This window comes from Ooceraea biroi, chromosome 8, assembly GCF_003672135.1.
Source record: "Ooceraea biroi isolate clonal line C1 chromosome 8, Obir_v5.4, whole genome shotgun sequence".
Taxonomy (NCBI): Eukaryota; Metazoa; Arthropoda; class Insecta; order Hymenoptera; family Formicidae; genus Ooceraea; species Ooceraea biroi.
Genome location: NC_039513.1, coordinates 7981796 through 7998766, shown reverse-complemented (window position 1 = coordinate 7998766; position 16971 = coordinate 7981796). Strand labels below are relative to the sequence as shown.

At 40.4% G+C, this 16971-nt stretch overlaps 4 protein-coding genes across 9 annotated transcripts; 1 reads left to right on the top strand and 3 right to left on the bottom strand.

Moving 5' to 3' along the window:
- Positions 1-128: 128 nt before the first annotated feature.
- Positions 129-2924, bottom strand: LOC105275702 (eukaryotic translation initiation factor eIF1; the record flags this gene model as incomplete). Its single annotated transcript, XM_020030455.2, has 3 exons — positions 129-1312; positions 2144-2301; positions 2585-2924. Coding segments are annotated over 3 exons (645 nt in total), but the record flags the coding sequence as incomplete, so codon positions are not given.
- Positions 2925-3464: 540 nt separating this feature from the next.
- LOC105275704 (serine/threonine-protein phosphatase 4 catalytic subunit) lies at positions 3465-5799 on the bottom strand. 2 transcript variants are annotated; one of them, XM_011332745.3, is made up of 6 exons: positions 5594-5799; positions 5197-5382; positions 4966-5118; positions 4517-4768; positions 4172-4410; positions 3878-4007 (listed from the first exon to the last, which is right to left on the bottom strand). In XM_011332745.3, exons 2-6 carry the CDS (start codon positions 5344-5346, stop codon positions 3878-3880), a joined length of 924 nt encoding a protein of 307 aa, XP_011331047.1. In that variant the 5' UTR covers positions 5347-5382; positions 5594-5799. The 2 variants fall into 2 exon arrangements, with proteins under 2 accessions (XP_026827381.1, XP_011331047.1); XM_026971580.1 differs by lacking the exon at positions 5594-5799 and having other exon boundaries at positions 3465-4007; positions 5197-5346.
- A 187-nt stretch (positions 5800-5986) lies between these two features.
- Positions 5987-13521, top strand: LOC105275703 (protein abnormal spindle). Of its 2 annotated transcripts, none has more exons than XM_026971577.1 (10): positions 5987-6552; positions 6721-8053; positions 8145-8343; positions 8498-8695; positions 8787-8941; positions 9086-11638; positions 11875-12059; positions 12154-12270; positions 12485-12702; positions 13386-13521. In XM_026971577.1, the coding sequence occupies exons 1-9, from the start codon at positions 6364-6366 to the stop codon at positions 12686-12688; spliced, it is 5133 nt and encodes a 1710-aa protein (XP_026827378.1). In that variant the 5' UTR covers positions 5987-6363; the 3' UTR covers positions 12689-12702; positions 13386-13521. The 2 variants fall into 2 exon arrangements, with proteins under 2 accessions (XP_026827378.1, XP_011331046.2); XM_011332744.3 differs by lacking the exon at positions 13386-13521 and having other exon boundaries at positions 5987-6156; positions 6343-6552; positions 12485-13114.
- LOC105275705 (protein Mo25) lies at positions 13304-16942 on the bottom strand. Of its 4 annotated transcripts, none has more exons than XM_026971578.1 (8): positions 16565-16942; positions 15483-15596; positions 15252-15419; positions 14857-14975; positions 14599-14767; positions 14285-14449; positions 13622-13726; positions 13304-13523 (listed from the first exon to the last, which is right to left on the bottom strand). In XM_026971578.1, the coding sequence occupies exons 2-8, from the start codon at positions 15573-15575 to the stop codon at positions 13341-13343; spliced, it is 1002 nt and encodes a 333-aa protein (XP_026827379.1). In that variant the 5' UTR covers positions 15576-15596; positions 16565-16942; the 3' UTR covers positions 13304-13340. The 4 variants fall into 4 exon arrangements, with proteins under 4 accessions (XP_026827379.1, XP_011331048.1, XP_011331050.1 ...); XM_011332746.3 differs by having other exon boundaries at positions 15474-15596; positions 16099-16940; XM_011332748.3 differs by having other exon boundaries at positions 16099-16940.
- Between the last annotated feature and the right edge of the window lie 29 nt (positions 16943-16971).

Genomic DNA, 16971 nt, shown 5'->3' with positions numbered 1-16971 from the left:
CAGATTACCTCAACATATAATTTTATTTTACTTCAACTGAGAGAACTAGCAAATGTTTTTCATGAAGAGATCTGGTAATAATTTCGAATTGGAGATGGGAAACGTGGGAACATAGACAAATATTCAAATTCATTTTACGTATTTATTTATCTAGATAGAACAGCCACATTTTCATTAACTCTCATTATTATTATCTCAAAACAATTCGTCGATTAGCAATTACTGTCTTTAAAAAAAAGGGAAGAGGGGGAAAAAGCAAAAAAAAGAAAAAGAGCGGAGACGAGGCACGGGGGCGAATGCGGAATCTCTTCTCTAAAACACTCGAATCGAAATATTCAACAAATCGTCACGTGAAAAGTAATCGAAAACAATCGAACGCAAAATGATTTTCCTCATTTTCGATATAAACATAAAAAAAGTTCATTGTTTCTTTTTGCTACAAAATAGAGAAGACGGATATACAGTGTTTGTGGACACGAGAAGGAGAGAGAATCGAATCAATCCGTGAACCTACGGTTACGCTTTGCTGCCTTCTCGGAACACGTCTATCGCACCCAGGTACATACTACCTAACGCAAGAACGAACATCCATCCGGCGCTGCTAATTACCGTTCGTTCATTTATGCCTCCTCCTCCTCCTCCTCCTCGATGATGATGATGATTATCAGTACCAAGTGCGCCCTTGCCCGTTAATATGGAGCAAGAGGCTCCCTACCTCAGCGGCCGCTATCACCTAACATAAGGCTTACGTGTGACGTATTGCTTTTATCTCAAGAAGATTCTGATTACAGTAGATATATTGCCTATACGCCGGTTCGCCTATATCCTCCCTTCATTCACTATATCTCCTCCCCTTCCTTCCGCTTTTAATCGTTTTTAATCCTCTATTGTTTACTCCCCTCTCGGTTACGTTTGTCTTCTTTCTTTTTTTTATTATTGAAATATATATGCGCGCGCGTGTTGTGTGTATATATAGGTGTATATATATATATATATTTATATATATATATTTATATGCAGACGTTGTAGAGTATAATCGGGATGTCCCACGAGGAGTTTAGCGACTGATATACAGATTTAATTTCAGAAGATAACGAAGCACTGATGACGGGCCGAGCTGTTGTAGATTGTGGCATGGATGATTGTTGTTGTTGCTGTTGGTCGATTAAAAACCATGGACCTTCAGCTGGTCAGGTTTTGCTAGACCTGACTTCGTCAACCACTGACATATATTCTCTCGCTGGTCCCCCTGCAATTGCAGTACCTCCCCGTACTCCGGGTGTTCTATTACTGTCCCATTGCAGGCAAACTCCTGTGTGAACACAGTTTTAATAAATTAAACATTCTCACAGACAGTTTATGTCGTGCTAGAAACTTTATTTGTATCAGTGTTAATCTCATTATTATTTAAAACAAATATTTAGAATGTTTCAAGAATAGGTATTAAAACACGTAACTTTAACCAATGTTAATTATAAATAATTTTTAATATTCTTCAAACGTCTTTAGATATAATAGTGTAAAAATATAACATGATATCTTTATCTGTAAAGTGCTAAATTTTGATTTCTGTTAATAAAATTAAGTGTATTGTTTATAGAACTATTGCACTAAACAATATTTGTCACAAATAGGAGCTACAATACAGAACAAAGTATTTTCTTACCATATTTAATAAACAATACATATAATAAAAAATTAAGTGTTTTCTTACCATATTAATAAAAAACATGAAAAAAAAGATAAAATAAATATTGATAATACCAATTTTGAACACCAGAGTTAATCATCTATCCAATAGTGGAACTAGGAAAAAGCCAATTCATTGGCTCGATTACCTCGAATTGAAACAAAGAATATTTCTGCTATATATCAAATCACTTGTAGATGCTCACTCCTTCTCAATACTTTAGAAGACTTACAAAACTATATTCTATACCACCATGGTTTGCATCAGACCTATTTTTAGAGCTCTGTCTGACAGCAGTGGTGGGAGATAGCAGGGGGAGAGGGTACCAAGAAGACAGATCAGAGGAGATAGAGGAGGAGAAGGAGGAGGTATAAATGGAGGTAGTACAGGCAGAAAAGGTAGGGGAAAGGAGAGCTCACGTAAATCTTCACCGAGGGGAAAGTCATTGCTCACCTTTTTACATGCTCTCACGATTTTCTTCAAGTCATATTCCGAGGAGAGTCCCTGCACCGTTGTTAAGGTCTTGCGACCATTCCGCTGTTGGATCCTTATATGCACGAGGCCGTCCTGGACGTCATCGTCTGAACCCTTGATTGCATCTGCAAAGGGGTCTGCGAAAAGGGGAAGAAACGAGATTCCGTGGTGAGTCGCGGCCGATTGCGCAGGATGATGCAAGAAGGGCAGCGCGCGCTAGCAACACAACGGTCGCCATTTTGATCGCCTCGCTGGGCCCCCGAGGCGGCAGTGCCGTTGTCCGTGTCCCCGTTCGTCGCGGGATGACCCGAACAACGCATCGGAACGGGATGAGAAAAGGAACGACGGACGGGAAGGGCAGGCGGAGGGAGGGGGGGGGGAAGAGGGAGGAGAGACAAAGACGCGCGTTTCGCTACTCACCGAATGTGTTGAGATTCTGGATGGACATACGACAAACAAAAGAGATCCGTCGGATGATATAGAACTGCGGAGCGCAGGTGGCGGTCGTAGGACAGCGCGTAGAATGATGCGGCGACCGACACTTGAACGGAGCGAGGACACTGCGAGGGAGAGACCAACGAGACCAAGCGTGATGGCCGTGTACGCAACCGGAAGTAAAAGTTGCATTTGTCACGGCGCGATGGGTGGGGTTGCGCGCGATTGGCGCGTTCCCGAAACGACCTAAGCGCGCTCCGCGATGCACGATTGGTCGACGCCAAGGTGATGTCAGGGACCATAGGAAAGCGTGATTGGCGTGACATTAGCTGCAATAAATGTCACTAGTGAGGTGTTGAGAAACATGATTGGCCGCCGCGAATTTAAAGTTTTTAACGTTTTTAAGGGGATGCTGGAGTTGCTAGTGAACTATTTTTTCACTATAGCGATGGTAATTGCAGTTTCGAAAATTCTCTTTATTGCTTGTGCAGAATAAAAAATCCTTTTCCACAAATGAAGTATAGATAGAAAGAAAGCCCGCTCTACAGGACTTTATATTCAAAATGGAAAAAAGTTAGAAAAGACAAATGCAAGTTTTTAACTTTTTTCCATTTTGAATATAAAGTCCTGTAGAGCGGGCTTTCTTTCTGTCTATACTTCATTTGTGGAAAAGGATTTTTTATTCTGCACAAGCAATAAAGAGAATTTTCGAAACTGCAATTACCATCGCTATAGTGAAAAAATAGTTCACTAGCAACTCCAGCTTCCCCTTAAACCCACTTTTATTTATCGCAATTTATTCTCCACTTTGGCGTAAAAACAGAGCGGGGACTAAAACGTCTGCCATGAAAACTTGAAGCTTGTATCGATATTAAAAAGGTCTTTTTATTTAATGAACAATTTATTGAAATCTTTTGCTAAAGCAAAATTTCCGTGTACTTTAAGACATTTTATATATATATATAATCGAAAATTTACTTCAGAAATTTGCGTTGTGCGATAACGTGTCATATCACCTCCTTAAATACGAAGAGGTGAGTTTTACTTTATTTTACATCGGTTCCTTACACGTGTCACCGCAGTTCTATTCAAATGCTTCTTACAAGATTACCAATGGTCTATTCATTAAAGTCTTGTTGCCATACAAAATAATAGTAAGCCAACCAGTGTCCTTCACACAAACTGTTCGGAAAGAGAGACGCAAAGAAAAAGCAAATCCCGTGGCTTGGTTTGACGCGATTCCGATGATTCTTTTGTGTAGTCTACAATATAGTTCGTTTATAAAAAGTAATCCGCTTGCGGCTTCTTGCTGGGTATCCCACGGCTTTCCTGCGGTGCTGCTTCAAATATCGTAAAATCTCTCTGCAAATGTTCGTTCAATTCCAGTATCGCGGCGACATTACCACATCTGCAATCAAAACAATATATTTTACATAAAAACATTTTGAAAAGGATATTTTTCTAAAATTATATCTTCCTTTAGAATTTGTGAATCTGTAATTTGTCAAAAGGATGTAAAAAAACAAAGTTACTATTCACAATTTAATAAAAAAAAATGCAAAAATTACGTGCCTGTAACAGTAATTTGGTGCAGACCAAACCGTCAATACAGTCTCGTTGAAATGCCATTTGTAGCCCTCCATCACTAACTGATGAGCTCTGCATATCATGTCGATGTCATTAGCTGAATTAAACTGCGCAACTACATCACTACCAAAGAGGTAACCGGCACCGCGTGGTGATACACCCCAGCCTTGAGTATCCTCAGGATCGGACCATAACAAATCGCACATTGGCCCGTCATGAGGAACCTGTGTCGTTCAGAAATAAATTTTTAAACCTTTGTCCGCTTTAATAACAAAATTTGGCCAAGTTTGAGCAAACTTTCATAATGTGACAATAAATAAATAAGCTAACCTCTTGTTTCCTGTCTATAGTCCGGATTTGATCCAGTGTCTGAATACTAGGCGACAATCCACCATGAACGCAGAAAATCTTGCCGTCAATGATAGCAGACAATGATAAATAGTCAAATATCTCTGTGCAATACCGCCACACCGTTATACTACCGTACTTGCGCAAGCACTCATCATAAAAGCCGTAAACTTGCGTTATCTGTCGTGATTCATGATTTCCTCTTATCAACGTGATTCTGTCAGGATAACGGACCTGTGATAAACAACATAGAGTATATAGCAATATAGATAAAAATGTTGCAATAATAAATCTGTTAAACGTTTAAAACTTGCATAATCTCAAACTGTATCATTTTATTATAATAATAATAAACACTGCTATTTAATTAATCTAAATAACAAAAAAGCAATCTGCTTTAGAAGCTGATATTTTGATACTTTAAAGTTTACCTTTAATGCAAGGAGAAGAAGAAACGTTTCAACACTATAAAAACCTCTATCCACAAAATCTCCCATGAAAAGGTAATTCGTCTCTGGCACATCTCCACCTACTTTGAATAATTCTTTTAAATCGTAAAACTGTCCATGGATATCTCCACAAACCTAAAGGGATAGATTTTAGAATCACGTTTGCAATTACTTCCCATCAATTAATGTTGCATGAGATATGAAAATAATTACTGTCACAGGCGAGTCGACACGCTGCACGTTACTTTCCTCGATGAGGATTTCTCGTGCTTTGGCACAAAGGGCTTTGACCTCAGCTTCCTTGATAATTTCGCATTTCTTTAGCTGCTCAATTTGCCGATCCAAGTCACTGGAATCGGCCATCGTACGGTGCAGGGATGAATTGATTGACGTACCTCGCTGGAAAATGCACGGCTGTTAGTTTCTCTTACGTGATGTTTCGTGTTTCTACAGTCTCAATTGGTACGTTAAAAGTTGTAGAAACAAAACAATTGTGCAATAACTAGTAGAACAAATATCGCATGTAATGAGGTAAATATAAGAGATAAAATAGAGCAAAATGCAAACAGATACACGTACATGACTTGAGAATTAAACGCGCGATACTTACGAGCTACTGATCTCGTCGTTGTCAGCTTGGGATTTCGCGGCCGTGATCAACACATTTGACGAGTGAAATTTTTCGTTAATACTAAAATAACGAGCAGGATCAAACGAGATCCCTCCACTGGCGGGATACGTGCAGTTATTCCGAATCGTTTGAAGTCGTTCCCAGTGCCGACACCAAATTGTTTAACATAAACATGGGGTTAGAAATAGGTTGATGATGAACGGTGAACAAGTTTGATCCCAACTGCCGTCGTTTCTCCATGTACGCTAGAAATGTAATCACGATAAAAATCTTTACAAATAATGTCCCTAAATGGTATAGAGAATATTCTTAGACAATATTCCTAGATGCCTTTGAGTAGCAAATTCACTAGAAGATGTATTGGCTCATAGCGCCTCTATGTCCGCAAAACTTCAGCAAGGTCGATACAGTTGTCAGTCCTGCTCGGGCTTAGTTTGCGTCCGTTTGAATTAAATTGATGAAATCCGTTACTGTTTAAAGGATGCAATGATCGTTCGTATGTCAGCTTGAGTTGATGAACGTGCAGTGTTTCTGATCAAAAGGTATGATGCAAAGTACATTTTGTGATCTGATACAAGAAATACTTTTTTTGTCAATATAATTTGTGATTCTGTAAAGAAGCTTAACAACGTGGCAGGCTAACGTGTGTTTGACATGCATTTTGTTTTGCATAAAACAACCTGCAAGTTGTGAGTTAAATGATCTACAGTACTGTATTTTAATTGCAGTTTGTCGAACAATTGTACAGGATGAATTCGTTTTGTCCTGTGTCACAAACCGTGCCTAAAACCGTTAAGCCATGCACGGATAAGCAACCTCCTTATACCATGTTACTCGCTCCCTTTCAACCAGCTACAAGGATCGAGTTGGAGACCGATGTAAACACCGATATAGAATGCTGCTTAAATATAAAAAATACTAGTGACAAGATATTAAATGTAAGGAAAGCATTCTGTAAATTAACTCCATACACAGCTTGTATAAAAGTCCATATGACACGTAAATAATATTGCAAGAGAATTTTGTACTGTCAAATATTCTGATAAAGTTTCTCCACTTCTTTCTCTCCCTTCTTTCGTTTCATTAATTTGAATAATACTTTTTAGGTAACCGTGACAAAGGTACCAGCTATAGAACGGCAGATCACATTAAGTTTATCTGAATTAGAGATTCAGGGGAATAGCAATGGCACGATGCATATCAGATGGTCCCCCAGAGAAGCTGGATGCTGGCGAGACGTGTTGCAACTCACTGATAATAGGCGAATTAAATACGACATTGTTATAGCAACAACTGCTAAGGATAACAAGAAGAAAAATGTCAAGACACGGAAGAAACCGCCAAAGGCATCTCTATCACTGTCAAGTTCGTCGAATTTTTCTGTGTCAATAATAAATAAACCGTACCAGCAAAGCAATACATCGTTAAAAGTTCCAACTATTAATCAGTCATTGGTCAGCAATCTTGGTGCGCAAACAAGAAAATGCATACCAAGTTTTAAGAACGAGTCAAATAAAGAAAACATCTACGGAGGAAAAAATGGGACGAAAACACACATGCTGCAAATTGGAGATAATAAAATAATTAATGAGACTCATCATTACGGTCATGACAAGTCGGAGAACTCTTTGTTTGAACAGAGTATAAATGTGTGGAGCGACGGCAGTGTACTGCCACAAGCTCTTCTTCCTTCTAATGTACCGCAGGACATTCGGAGAGCCACATACGTTAAGGAAAGAAAGCCTTGCAACAATGTACTGTACGAGCACAGCGAACAAATTAAAGAACAAACTGAAAATACAGTATATACTGCAGACAAGGCTCAGACTGAATTTTCTATGCTATTGGACAAGCTTACATTCACGTCCGTGGACGTAATCTCGAGTTCTCTGCAGTCTACAAGAAGAGAATCGATCGATTCGACGATCTCGCAGAGCATAGATAAACACAGAACGTTCAATATTAGTCGCGATCAATTCTTTGATACATTCGCAGTTTCTGATACGAGAATTCCTGTCAATGCACCATCTGCTTTACAGTCAACAGACGTGTGCGATTCGTCGCTAATTGAATCGAAGAAAGAAGACGGATGCTCTCTCATAAGTGATATGAACAATTTCAGGGCATCGTCACCGATTAATTCGCAACACAACGATCTATTGAAAGATCCTACCGAATATTTCAAACGGTCTACAACGAATATAAATCGTAGCGTCCAGACAAGCGACTACGAATACTTCAGCTTTGAGATCATTCCTGAGAACGTTGAGGCGACTAAAGAAACGGGGGACATGTACATCGAAATATCGCCACCGAAAAAGCCTCTCTCATATAAATCGATGTTTTCATCGAAGCTCGTTAAAAACACGAGAACCGGTAAAATTACAAAAAACAAATCTGAGGAAAGAAACATGAAGAAGTTACATCTGAATGATTCAAGTAAGTTCGCTTCTTTAAATAAAAAAAAAATTATTTTTTTCCTCAATTATGGTGATTTTTAACTTGCGCATTATGATATTTATGATTGCAGGGAAGACTCCAAGGAAGACACCAGCAATCAAGGTGAACAAATTGTCTCTCAGCGCTTTGCGTAAAACGAAATGGCATGCTCCATCATCCTCTAGAGAATCCAGCTTCAGAATACAAAACAAAGAAGAATCTTTCATCTACGAAGCGTTCGACCTAGATCCCTTCTCACCATCCGTCACCGAGGATCCATTTCTGAAAAAGTTAGCTAAATTACATAGTCCGTTATACTTTACATACATATAAAACTTTTATGTAAATAATTCCAATTAATAACATTTATTAACGCAAATCATCAATGCAACTTAACTGAAACTCAAGATATTAATTTCAATTGTGTTGCTCATTCCGTAACAGCACAATCCATTATGACGAGAGGTGGCTGCTGCAACAAGAACTGACATTTACAAAGTGGTTGAACGCTCTGTTGTCTTCGCCGGAAGACTTGTCTGTAGACATTGAAACCGCTGTAGCAGATATCGGGAAGGTATGGCAGTCGTGCAAAGTGCAGAAGGACACTGTACTGGCCGAAACGAAGGAGGCTGTATCCGCTAGGTATGCATTGCATTAAAATCAACAAATTTCGCTTTTAAAATTCAAAGAAATTGATTTCAGATAATTAATTTAATGAACAAATTGTTTTCAGGTATCACACGAATACTAGATTGAACATGTTGCGAAAAGCTGCGAGTGCTATGTTCAATCGTGAGGAAGTCGCGCAAGTTCTTTCACGCACCAGCACGTACATCGCTAAAGGAACTTTGTGCATCAGGTCGGATCGCAATCTACATCGAGATATTGGTGCGTTTAATAAAAAACTATTTTTATATTTATAATTGAATTCTCTGATGACGGAAGAAAACTGGATTCTATAAAGATTAATGAATCTTAAACTTTCTTCTTTAACTTTAATCACAAAACGTCTAACAATGTAACGACTTACAGGCTTGCAGAAACTCATATTGGGTTTATTCTTGAATTATAATCCCTTGTGGCTGCGCATTGGCCTGGAGACAATCTACGGCGAGAGCATTCCTCTGCGCTCGAACAACGACATGGTTGGCCTGACTCGCTTTCTCTTGACAAGATTTTTCTCTGATCCGCGGCTGATCAAAATGCCCGGCTACCATAAGGTGGATCCGAGCCAAAAGTTCGTCACGCAACTGAACCAGTTCATCCTGAAGAAGTTTCTGTTTCTCGTATATTTCCTGGACTATGCGAAGCAGCGCAAACTGATCGGGCACGACCCGTGCCTGTTCCACAAGCGCGCCCAGCACAAGGAGAGCCGCGAGATCTTGCTGAGTTTCTCGCGCGAGCTCTTGAGCGGAATCGGCGACGTGACAAAATTGCTACGCGCGCACAACTACGTGCTCGCCCATCGACAGACGTACATCGAGGAATACGATTACGCGGTAGTGGATATACGGCGTGACTTACGCGACGGCGTGCGACTGTGCCGCGTCATGGAGCTCGTCACCGGTACCCGAGGTTTGACCCAATGCTGTCGCGTACCGGCGATATCACGTCTGCAGAAAGTGCACAACGCGGATGTAGCATTGAACGCTCTGCGCCAAGCCGGCTACGTCCTCGAGGGTGACATAGATGCAAAGAGTATCGCCGACGGCCACTGCGAGAAGACTCTGTCGCTCTTGTGGCAGATCATCCACAAGTACCAGGTGCCGCGATTCGACCGGGGGGCTCGCGTGCTCCAAAGATGGTGGCGGGCGCAGCTCTGGTACATCAACGTGAGGAATTACTTGCGGGCACGTAGAAATCTCGCCGCGATCATAATCCAGCGCGTGTGGAGACGCAAAGTTGCGCAGTCTAGTCGGATGATCGAAATCGATTGCGATTTGGAGGAACATAAGTGCTTCTTGCACGTCAGAATGGCCGCGATATGTATTCAGAGATGGTGGAGGCGCGCGCGAGAAAACCCAGGGAAGCTGCAAGAGTTGAGGAAGAGACGCAGAGTCGTGATCATGTTGCAGACGAGGTGGAGAGCGACGTTGTTGATGAGAGAGCAACGGAATCAATATCGTGATCTGAAGAAAGTTACATTGTTCATTCAGGCACGCTGGAGAGCAACGCGAGCGATGAAACTGCAACGTTTCGAGTACCTGGCGCTTCGCGATGCTACCGTAAAGGTGCAATCCTGGTGGAGATCTATAAGGATCATGCAAACGCAACGTGAATGGATGCTTCATAGGAAAGAGAGCGCGCGTATCATCCAGACCTGGTGGAGAAGCTGTTTGTTGACACGCAGAACGCGCAATAACTTTTTACTGATGAAAGCCGCCGTGCAGAGCATCGAGAGATGGTGGATGAGCGTCCTCGAGAGGAAGATATTCCTTCTGTACCGAAAAAGTGCTGTTCTGATCCAGAAAACGTGGAGAAAGTATCGAGCTCGCAAGCGAGAAGCCGCCTGCGCAAAGATACAGGCCTGGTGGAGAAGCAAGATGTGTTCGCGTAGATACAGCCTCCAGAAATGCTGCTGCGTGAAGCTGCAACGTTGGTGGCGCGGAGTTGAGCTTACGAGGCGCCAACGCGCAGAGTTCTTGCAACTGCGGCACGCGGCATTGACCGTGCAGAAGAACCGGCGAGCGAGAACAGCTAGGAGGCACTATCTGAAACAACGGCAGGCAATCTCGCTGATACAATCATGGTATCGTCGTGCTAATTCAGCAAGGACCGTTCGACGACGTTATCTGGAGATGAGAGGTGCCGCGATGCGAATACAGAACTGGTGGCGCAATGTCATGGTAGCTCGCCGGGAGCGCAGAAACTACCTGCGGCTTCGTGACAGCGCCATTCTCCTGCAGACTCATTGGCGTCGACGGGTTTTGGCTCGCGCAGATCGTCAACTATACCTGACGAAGAGGAAGGCATGCATCACTCTACAATCCTGGTGGCGAATGATCAGAAGGCAGAGGGAGTACAGACGATACAAGGCCTGTGTGCTGAGGACGCAAAGACGATGGCGTGCGACAAGAGCCGCTCGTGCCGCGAGGGAGGAACAGCGGCTGACTCGTGCGGTTGTTGCAGTACAGGCTCGTTGGAGAGCTCTGACGGCGAGAAGACGATTCGTCGCCTTGCGCCAAGCTGCAATAATAATTCAGTCATGTTATAGAATGCACATTGCGAAGCGCAGATACGAAATCGTCAAGTATGCCGTGACGATTATCCAAGCCTACTGGCGTGCCTACAACGCGGGCAAACGCGAGAGGATGCGTTACTTATCCCTGCGTCAGGCAACCATCACTGTGCAACGTCGCTACAGGCAGAAAAGGAGCGAACGCGAGGAGCTACTACGGCGGCAGCAAGAGGATGTTATCTCGATTGCCACGAAGATCCAGGACGAGTGTGGAGAAGCTATTAACGTGGATCGGGACGTTACCACGAAACTCGCGTTACCAGACAGCGATTACTGGCAAGAGATGATCAGCGTGTTGCGCAATTGCGCTAGCGTCGGCACGCTGCTTACATGCCTGAGCAGCTTGGGTGGGTAATACATCTTTGCTGAAGAAGTGACATAACATAATCAACACCTTTAGCAATGTTAACTTTTTAGGAAAAATATAGAAGAGTTTGAAGATTAATCTTTGATCAACTTCTATAGAGCTTACAGTATCTAAAACTTGTTTTCTTGTTTATGGTGTTTCTTAAACAACGAATAACTATTTACTGGTCCCCGTTGATGGTATAAATAACATGCAAATTATTTGTTTGCCATGCAGATACTATAACGAAATTATCACCAACCGTTTGTGTTATCCTCTGCAAGTTGAACCTGGCCGACGATATATATAATACAATAGCGCAGAATAATAGATCTTTGCCGTGGATGAAGGTCTGTGTGCAAGCATGCAGCATTCTGATTACTTTGGCAAAATATCCATACACGAGAAAGTACATCGTCAAAGTAAGTACGAAAGCTAATTTTACCTTTTTTTTGTCATTCATCGCTTACATAACTTTTTTCGAGTTGAATTATATGAGCTTGTTATTGATTGTAGAAAGAGTATGCGCTGTCGTTGATAAAGCTTCTAAGCGGATCGTTGAAGGACAAGAATGTATTTTTACATTGTGCCACTTTAATATGGCTACTTAGTCAGGATGAAGATTATTCAAAGGTACGTTTTGCTAAATTAAGCTAAGTAGAAAAATAAATTTGAAATCCTTGAATTCTCGAAATTCCTTTGTATTTTCTGTTTTTGCAAATTCTTTAATTCTTAATAATCGCTATTATTTTAAAAATACTTATACAGTTTATATGCACATGTACTTATAAATATACCTCATTATAATTTTTTTTTCTTATCCAATACATTTTTTCCGATACTTCAGGCTATCGTAACATGTCCGCAAATAAATTGGTTAATGAAGAATATTCAACATAAGATCTTGAAGGGTGCCAGTGTGACAAAATCGAAGGACCTGGAGAAATTATATCCCAGTTGCGAGCCTCATCAGAACAACGTACAGAAACCGCGATTATTCACCGACATGAGTTTTGCTGTTGCAGCTATTATTAAAAGTACTTACACGTGATGTTAATTCATAAGGTTGGTAATTAATTCTATTAAATTTCAAGAAATTTTCTATTTACAAGTATGTGCATGATATTGAATATAAATTGCTGCTTAGATCCAAGTAGCAATAACTATTCATCGACATAACACATGAACTAAAAACAATTCAGTTGCGGAAAGTATCATCTTTCGCATATATCTATATCTATATATATATATCTCTATATATCTGTATTTTAAACCTCGCATTCTGAAAAGCTGGCAGTCTCGCGCGACTGAGGTCGCAGAAATCAAGACAAATAAGTTCACGTTTTCATTCTGCTTTAATAACCGATTTCATTCCTAAAAACGTGGCAGAACACTGGCAACGATGACAACTCGATCTGCATATGATACAATAAGAGATAAATGTAATTTTTATTTACAGTGCTACTCACAAATAAAATTAATAATATAATAATAATAATAATAATAATAATAATGCCGAGAGATGACGATGAAATAACGATCATGGTAATGATAGTAATAATGATGACAATGACGATGGCGATGATAAATTATAACTATATAATCGTGATAAAACCGTAATTAGCAAGAGCAGCAGTAGACTCGATAGCAATGATTGTAGTGGTAGTTAGTCGTAGCAGTAGCAATAATTGTATTTCCTTGACTTAATTATCATGTACAGACTTAAGTTCTTTGATCTGCTTAATCAGATACGCCTTCTCGTCGTTGAACTGCTCGTCTTCGGAACGGTCCGTATGGAAGCGCGTCAGGAACTCGATTAGCTTCTCCTGATTACGGAGCAGTATGTCCAGGATTGGTTTCGGTTTGTTGGGATTCGCGACGAACACCTGTTCGCACATCCGGAAGAAAGCATCGTTAACTTCTCCTTGATGATGATGATTATCTCTTTCACATAGGAATGCGATTGTATTGAATACGGCCTTACCTTGAAGACATGGAAAGCTTCGAACTGTATATTGCGAGACTTTTCTTTCAACATATTCATCATCAATTTTAAATTATCTGGATTCGATATATATCGTGTCATGACCTGTAACATTTTTGGCGTGAAAACCGATTTTGATGGACAACTTATTGGCATTCATCAGTAACTTTTTACGAACACAACAAAAACTTTATAAACATTTTGATAATTTAACTACGTTATATGTTACACTACGCTCTTTGTATTACCGTTTATATGACATTATTATATATCGTTACATTGCAACTGATTTTTAATTATTGATGGATCAAGCAACTTGATTTTGACTATTTTATTATCAGATAAACTTGAATGAATATATATATAAATTTGACAGTGCCTTGCAAAATGTATCTGTATTTAAGATTTTTCATTCATAAATTATTACTCTTACAATCTGTTGCATACTAACTATTTATTAGAGGAACAAAATATATGTTTATGCATATTATATGTATCTTTTTTCCAGAAATATATTAAAAGTATCTCTATCAAAAAGTTACGTGATATTCGACAGTAATGATGTAATACAATGTATAAATTATAACATAATTAGAGATACGTTTAAAAGTTTTTCTTTGGCATATATGAATAATATTGCTTACGACACACTCAAAGACTTACTGTAAAATTGTGTCTATCGAGTAACAGCTCGCCCAATAGTTTTAAACTCTGCCGTCGTGTTACATAATTCTCCGAATTAAGTAACCTCTGATAGTGCGAGAAAACTTTATCATAATGTATCTCTAAAAATTCGGCGCTGAGTATCTTGTGCCTCGTAAGTAATTCCTGGACAAATAAGTAATTGATTATATCAAATAATAATTGTAGTGACTAAGAAATATTTTTTTAAATAATTAGTTTTAAGTAATTAGAGAATAATTAAACATTGAAAATGAAGATGTGCATTACTTCATACGTCACTTGCTTCGACATACTTTAAATGTAGAGAAAGCGTCAGACGCGATATCGAACGTGGAAACCTCGACGTATCTGAAGAAGTTGTAAAAGTCATCTGAATAGATCATAATCTTAGCCAGCGCTTCGTATCTCGCGCACTCTCGCAACATTGTGCCGCAGTTGAGTGCGATATCCTGGTGCTCGTAACTGTGAAATAAAGTACATTCAATTAATGTACATGTACGTATAATTGTATTGCCTTCGACGACGTTAAAGAAGGAGAGAGAGAGACTCACCCAGACATAAGTGTAAAAAGAATTTCGGGTTTGGTACATATGTACTCTACGGTAGGTGATCTAGTTCCGATTTGTCTTCGCAAAATGTTATTGAAAACCTGCGCGACGTCTTTCTTCCCCTTGATCAGGAACAGAAAGTTGAAATTCATAACAACTGTTAACACGTATGCATTGCGAAAAAAAAACATGGGGCTGTAAACAACTTTATCAGTATTAACACATATAACAATTCCAAGTTATTTAAATGCTGCTTTAACTAGTATATTAATAATGCTTAACAATCATTCTATAAATTTTAATATATTAATTTAATTCATTCCTATCTATGTACACGCACACACATAATGTCATCCATACAACTTGAGTAAATTATTTCAAGCATATCACAGGCATACCTCGAAGTCAATACGACTTAGATTTTGCACAAGTAGGAGCAGCAAGTTGCTGTTGTACAATTCCTGTGCCAGTTGCGCCACCACGATGTCTGCCTGTGGCTCTGTCTCGGCCGTGCCGTACAGCATGTTTTTAATATGCACAAGATTCTTGCTCACATCTTCTTGCGCCTAAAAGGTGACGTATTTCATCGTAGAAACCGATGTGTATCCACAACAACGTACCTTCTCTACCTTCTTGTCACCGCGTTCCAACGCGTTGACCGCCTCCTTTAGGGCCTTTACCACCTCCGCTGGACTCTTCTGAGACTTTCCAAACAGAGGCATGTTTTCTTACAGTGTATGCACCTTATGAAACATATCCAAAGAGGAACAATTGGTCTTTATCACTCTCCATATTGCCAAATAATGAGTATCTAAGAACTTTTTATACATAAAAAGTATGTTTTTTCAATATTTGACTAAAAGTGTATGCTTAAAATGCAATTTGATGCATTCTTCTGAATTGATCTCAAGTTGCAGATTATGTACATTTGGATATTACGGAGAAAACTGACATTTACATTAATATGTTTTTCAGAAAGAGTTGTGTGTAAAATATGTATATACATACAATCAGAATAAATAAATGTTATTTATCTGTGCCACTGTGTGTTACAAAGAATGAAGCAGTTATGTCGTAAATAGCAGAAAAATCTAGTCTTCATGAAATTGGGACATCGAGTGTAAGTGACGTATATGTAAGTACATGATTACAGCTGACATAACGTAATGAATGGATCAGAATGGATAAATGATGACAGATGACTTCTTCATTATACATGATCATAAATGTCACTGTACCGCCTACCTTTGTTTTGACAGAAATTCTGAGTTCCTGATTGGGTCAAAGTTGTATGCGTGTAGCAACTACAACGTTGAGTATCGTCTTGATGTCATCAATATCTGCGACGACGACAACGGTGACAAAGGTTACTTCCTTTCTCGATCTCGAGAGTAATCAAATCCGTACGCGGTTGGATGAGCCGTCGTGCGCGAGCGAGAAAGAGAAGTCTGTTGCGAGACACCCTAACCTCAAAAAGCAACTGGTCGATGCTCCATAATCGAATCCGTCAAATCACATGATCGGAGAGCGATTATGCGAAAACGACAAAGGCAAAGCTATGGTGTCACGTTGCGCTCCGAGAAATTTTGATGGTGCGTCGTGAAACGTGGGAGATCGTGGACCGACGGGCGATCGATGGCGATTGAGATCCGTCTCGAATCTTGTGGTGCAAGATCCAGGAGTGGATTCTAACCTAAAAACGGCTGCTTACCATGCAAAGGAGATTCGAGCGTTGTTCAGGGCGTCTCGCTCGCGGCTCGAACGTGCGCATGCAACACGCTTAGGATCTCCCTGGCTGCGACGGTGATGAGCAACGTATCGTACGTGCTACGCGCGCGTTACATCAGAATCCGTGTTCTTACGTGGACACGTCTCCGCCAGAATCGGTGACGGCAAAACCGCTCGCTGCTCCGTGCGGCTTACGTTACACACGGTGTACAACGTATCTCGCACGTATACGTATATATGTACGGGGTGAGTCACGAGACCACAGCGACCATCGGATGCTCGACCACTGGGAACGAACGAGTCGCGGCGAGTTGAGCTTGCCGACACGAGCGATCGATCGTTCCTTCAATCGTGCATGAGTGAAACGAAGTGATCGTAAATCGACGTAGC

What these genes read in the sequence shown, in the direction of transcription:
- LOC105275704 (XM_011332745.3), bottom strand. Translation starts at nt 5,346, where the DNA reads ATGGCCGATTCCAGTGACTTGGATCGGCAAATTGAGCAGCTAAAGAAA. An exon ending in TTCTTCTCCTTGCATTAAAG is followed by an intron (nt 4,769 to 4,965) that starts GTAAACTTTAAA and finishes TGTTTATCACAG; the next exon opens with GTCCGTTATCCTGACAGAAT. An exon ending in CTATAGACAGGAAACAAGAG is followed by an intron (nt 4,411 to 4,516) that starts GTTAGCTTATTT and finishes TGAACGACACAG; the next exon opens with GTTCCTCATGACGGGCCAAT.
- LOC105275703 (XM_026971577.1), top strand. Translation starts at nt 6,364, where the DNA reads ATGAATTCGTTTTGTCCTGTGTCACAAACCGTGCCTAAAACCGTTAAG. An exon ending in GTTACATCTGAATGATTCAA is followed by an intron (nt 8,054 to 8,144) that starts GTAAGTTCGCTT and finishes TTATGATTGCAG; the next exon opens with GGAAGACTCCAAGGAAGACA. An exon ending in CAATCTACATCGAGATATTG is followed by an intron (nt 8,942 to 9,085) that starts GTGCGTTTAATA and finishes AACGACTTACAG; the next exon opens with GCTTGCAGAAACTCATATTG.
- LOC105275705 (XM_011332746.3), bottom strand. Translation starts at nt 15,575, where the DNA reads ATGCCTCTGTTTGGAAAGTCTCAGAAGAGTCCAGCGGAGGTGGTAAAG. An exon ending in TCGATAGACACAATTTTACA is followed by an intron (nt 13,727 to 14,284) that starts GTAAGTCTTTGA and finishes AAAATGTTACAG; the next exon opens with GTCATGACACGATATATATC. An exon ending in AAGCTTTCCATGTCTTCAAG is followed by an intron (nt 13,524 to 13,621) that starts GTAAGGCCGTAT and finishes ATGTGCGAACAG; the next exon opens with GTGTTCGTCGCGAATCCCAA.